The sequence below is a fragment of the Genypterus blacodes genome, unplaced genomic scaffold, assembly GCF_046128005.1.
Source record: "Genypterus blacodes isolate CSIRO-AG114 ecotype Tasmania unplaced genomic scaffold, CSIRO-AGI_Gbla_v1 ptg000061l_1, whole genome shotgun sequence".
In the NCBI taxonomy this organism is placed as follows: domain Eukaryota; kingdom Metazoa; phylum Chordata; class Actinopteri; order Ophidiiformes; family Ophidiidae; genus Genypterus; species Genypterus blacodes.
Window position 1 is genome coordinate 745,039 of NW_027466873.1, and position 4,938 is coordinate 749,976.

Here is a 4,938-nt window from a genome sequence, read left to right on the forward strand (position 1 = left end):
AAGATGCCACTCGACTTCTCCTCCATCCATTCAGCTGGAGGGCTCTTGTCCCTCTGCTAATAAAACATTTTGCAGCAAATCATTGCATTTAAGTCTCCGAAGCCGACCAGAGAGAGGTGGCCTGATCTGCTATATCATTACAAACTGCATTTATAATAGGGCCAAGTGTAATCATTACACTAATAAATAAGCAGGATCACACATAAATACTTCAGATGTGAGTAAAATGAACAATTGGTTAAATAAATAGAATTATTTGCACTGATTCATGGGAAGTTTGAGCCTAACGGTACAAAATATATAAATAGATATACAAGAGATCAAAGCTCAGGACCTGCTGTCACTCCCATGATCTGACTGACAAGCCAAGTTCATACTGTTTAAAGTTTGTTTACAGTAGTAACATTGCCATCATGTATATCTTTAATGATTGAGATTTGAGAAACATTATCCCCTTCTGTTTCATATTATATTCTCCCATTATAAATGCAAATACAGTCACTGTTTGTGGTCACAGCTAGGAACTGATTCGACCTGATAAGTGCAGACGGCACTAGTGAGGGTTGTGGGGGTGACGGGGGCAGGGGGGGGAGGCGTTTTGTAGATTTATGGTGACAGTTGCTTTTGACAACAGCCAGCTAAATCAAGACATAGCAGATCATTAGGCTATCAGTTAACTGGGGGAAGATGGCCTGCATTTTAAATGACCTCATTACGCCTGAATCCTCCAACAGTTACCGATGCTGGGGTGTCAAAAGTTGCTATTTTGTGCCACAGCTGTGACCGCTGGGTGTGATAGTGAAGATGTAACCAGGGGTGATACTGCTGTGCTCGTGTCCCAGGAGAGAGAACGGCGTAAATCCAGATTGTTGTTGAAACATATTTCAGAACTTTTAGGCCTGATTATTTGCGCACTTGACACTGATTCATTCACATTTTCACTTGCTATGTGACAAGTGAACTTTAAGCACTGAAAGTCAACATGGAAATAAACCCTCATACTTCTGACAGCCTGATATTCATTTTGACAACCTAAATAGGTGCTTGCAAAGATCTCTGTCTTTGTCACATTCATGCTAGCTGGTGTTGCTTTTACTACTTCACTATTTTTCTCCCACATTACTGACGATAACAAAACATCAAGAATTCAATCTCTCAGCCAACTGTTCAAATACTCCGGCAAAATAAATGTGTTGCAATCTCATTACAAAACATTCACGTTTTTCCATTTGGAATGAGTCAAAACACTTTCAACTAATGTGGAAAATAAGAAATAACTCAGAGTCAAGAGGGATAATTTCAAGTCTCTTTTATGCCTTCTATAAAAGTATATCGTTAAGGCAGTCATACAGTGGATTTAGACATTTGTTGTTCCAGGCTACACAGTGAATAAATCATCTCATAGCCTTACACATAGAGGATTCTCTGAAAAAAAAATCTATAGGCTATACACATATATACAATGTACATAGTAACTTTGAAGAGAATACACACTAAATAACTTCCCTTTAAAGCTGGAATTCTCACTTTTTATTCACACGATGATCATTTGGATGTAACTAGGTGGAAAGTAATAAATTACTGTTTCAGTTTACCGAATATATTTACAATTCCATTGGAGTAGATTCCAGCATTAAATACTAAAACATTAAATCCGATCGCCTGACACCAATGGCAACAGTCTGTCGTATAAAAATAGTTCATATCTTTCCATAGATTGGCAGTGCACAGCTTATACTGATTTAAATTGCATTGTTACTAAAAACAAGACAGCGACCCTCTGCGTCTGAACAACCTAATCAGAGTCTGAGAGGATCTAATATAGCTTATCACATCAGAAAAGCATCTTGAGAGCCGTGAACCCGATAAAAACTTGTTCTGTCCGGACTGTTTTGCATAGAAAATATCCTGATGTGAGGATCCTTCAGCATGTCAAGACTCTGTGTCCCCCCAAAACACGCTCTGCTTTACACTCCGAGCCCCTAAACGTCACACAATGGCTGCAGGTCAATGAGTGACAAAAGTTTAGATTGCCTTTCATCCGGACAAAAGTCAGGGTCAGATTATGAACCCGGGGATTAAAGGAGAGGCAATAGAGCCAAAATGGATGCCAGCAGGGTCAGAGCGCAGCGGGCCGCCGGCACGGAGGCTCCGTTCGCCCCCCTAGAGGCTCCGCTCTCCCCGACAGACTCCAGCTCCTGCGGGAAGTCCTCGTCGTCGTCGTAGTACTCCGAGCCGCTGCCGTCCTCCGCCTGCACCGGCGCGTCGAAGCACAGCGTCTTCATGCTGTTCTTCACGAACTCGCAGATGGCTCTCTCTGTCCCGTCACACACGCATGTGTCCAGCTGCTCCGCTTTGGGGATTTTACGCATGTTGGCGATGACGTTCCTGCAGGCGTTAGTGCAGGTAGCGCCGCTGAACAGTTTCCCGCAGTGGATCAGATAGTCGCGCATCGACGAGCTGCACTGCTGGTCCCTCTCGCACTGGCGCCGCGCTTCCGTGCAACCGGTGCTGGTGGTCCGGGGCAGGCACGGCTCGATGGCCCGTTTCGTGCTCATGCACACCGAGTCCTGGGCGCAGCTGCAGTCCTCCAGCGCCGGGCCGTTTTTGGTGAGGTTGAGCTGGACGAGAGAGGAGATGCAGTGGCTGGGACACTTCCTCCTGTGGCCGTTCAGCACTTGGCCGCACGCGTGCATGTACTGTCCGTACGCGTAATGGCACTCGGGCTCGGCTTGGCAGTTCATGATGGCTTGCCAACATATCAGTCTCCGATTGTGGGACGGCGAGGCGACGGCTAAGTAGCCAAAAACCAAAAGTACACAACCGAGCGGCCAAACGTATCTGGAAGCGCCGTGTGCCAGTGTGCCAGAGCTGGCCATTGTTATGGCTACAAACGCGGTTAAACTCACGCTAGATGCATATGTGTTTAGCTACTGCGGTGCTTCCACGGAAAAGCTTCTTCATCGGAGTGTTTATTTAATTCCGCAGCAGATGGTGCCTGATAGACCCGTGTGTGTGTGTGTGAGTGTGTGTGGGCGTTCAACAGGCTGGCACTGAGTGTGTAATCCCGGCTCGGTATCGCCTCCAGCCAACGCGCCCGTGGAAAAGCCCGTCAGCGTGGATCCATGGTGATGTTATCCATACATTACTGCGGCGAGCGCGGACATCTACGCGTACGGGAAGCAACGCAAACGCCGAGGAAAAGAGATCCGCTACTTTAGGAAAACTTTGTAGCGGCTCATTCCAATGCAGCGAACGCAACCAAACTGCTCCCAACTCAGCGATTCCTCCTCTCGCCTGTTTTCCTCTCTCGTCGCTCCTAGCGGGTCTCCACCAGAAAGCGAAGCCGCAGTCCCTGGAGTCCTTAGCTGGGGCTGAGCTGGATCGTATCCGCGGTCCTCGTATCCGCAGGAGTGCAAACAAACAGCGCACGGGGGGAAAAACACGGCTCCTGGGTCGCAAAGTGGTCCTGTCCCCCTCTGAGCGTTTGTCTTACTGTTCCTCAGCCCCCCTCTCCGATATGAGCGAGGGGCCTCCCATTGGTTGGCCACTTGTTGTGGATCTACGTAGTGATGGGCGGGAGTTTGGGGAGGAAGATGGTCTGGAGAGAGGTGAGGAAGGACGAGAGGGGAACATTGATGAAGACTGAGCCTACAGAGTTTGCACAACATTCTACACGCACAGAAGTCCAAACGAATCAGATCCTTTTTTTTTTCAAGAAAAAGAAGCAGCAACACAATGGTCAAATTCTGAAACCAAAATTGAATAAATTATACCAGTAAATACACGTAAGTATCCACATTTAGAGTTGTGAGTAATGTGTGTATTACTAATGGGAACCCTTAACATTGGAGCTGCAACATGTAAGGTCAGTCAAGTTAAGGAAAGCATGAATATTAAATCAGGGGAATCGAGGATGAAAAACTAAAACATATACAGATCATTGAATGTAATTGGGATCTGCAGTGTTATTCAAATTTCAAAGAACATATAGTTAGATGTCTCCCACGGAATGTATACAAATATTTGACAATGATCAAGAATACTTTTTTTTACCTTACATTACCACCCATTACAGAGGGGGGGAGCATTTGAGGGTTCGGTGCCTTGCTCAGGGACACCTCGGCAGGGACTCTAACGGGCGACCCTCCGGTTCCGAAGTGGAAGCTCTACCCACTGAGCTACTGCCTTCACTTCAGGTCAGTATACAGTATATGGAGTGGTTGTAGGTATGTAGGTATGGGACCAGTTCTGTATGTTAGCGGGAGGGTGGAGGGTTTAATAGAGCAAGAGGGGAGGCAGGTACCAGCGTTCTATCGTTTGTTTCAATCTTGTGAAATAACCTTCACAGAAATGCAGCGTCTGCCTGGAGAAGGGACTTGTTTTGCCTTCCTTAGAAAATGTCCCAGTTGTTTCTGGAGCAAATCACCACTACAGTCTGCAATGTATAAAGGTAGAAAGTGTTCATCATCATCCAGCATCTGATTTAAGATTTAAGATTTAAGATACTTTATTAATCGTCATTTTGCATGCAATTCACAGCAAATTTGCATGCAATTGAAATTTATCTTGCACCCCCTCATATCACACACACACAAACACATGCATCACAGAGGGGGTGCAGGGCAGCCATTATACGGCGCCCGTGGAGCAGTGTTAGGGGTTCGGTGCCTTGCTCAAGGGCACCTCGGCAGTGCCCTGGAGGCAAACATGGCAACTCTCCAGACGTTAGTCCACTTTCTTGGTCCATATGGGACTCGAACCGGCGACCCTCCGGTTCCCAAGCTGAATCCCCTATGGACTGAGCCACTGCCGCCCCAGGGAGAGTCGCCCATGCATGGCTGCATTGCATTCTGGTGTATTCCATCTCAATCTCTGGTTCAGGCTATCGACACTCTACAACTCTCTGTTTTGTGTGATTCATGAAAGTACGTCGGT

At 46.7% G+C, this 4,938-nt stretch overlaps 1 protein-coding gene across 1 annotated transcript; it reads right to left on the minus strand.

Moving 5' to 3' along the window:
• Window positions 1–1,293: 1,293 nt before the first annotated feature.
• gas1a (growth arrest-specific 1a) lies at window positions 1,294–3,531 on the minus strand. Its single transcript, XM_076154342.1, has one exon. It carries the CDS (start codon window positions 2,877–2,879, stop codon window positions 2,079–2,081), a length of 801 nt encoding a protein of 266 aa, XP_076010457.1. The 5' UTR covers window positions 2,880–3,531; the 3' UTR covers window positions 1,294–2,078.
• Between the last annotated feature and the right edge of the window lie 1,407 nt (window positions 3,532–4,938).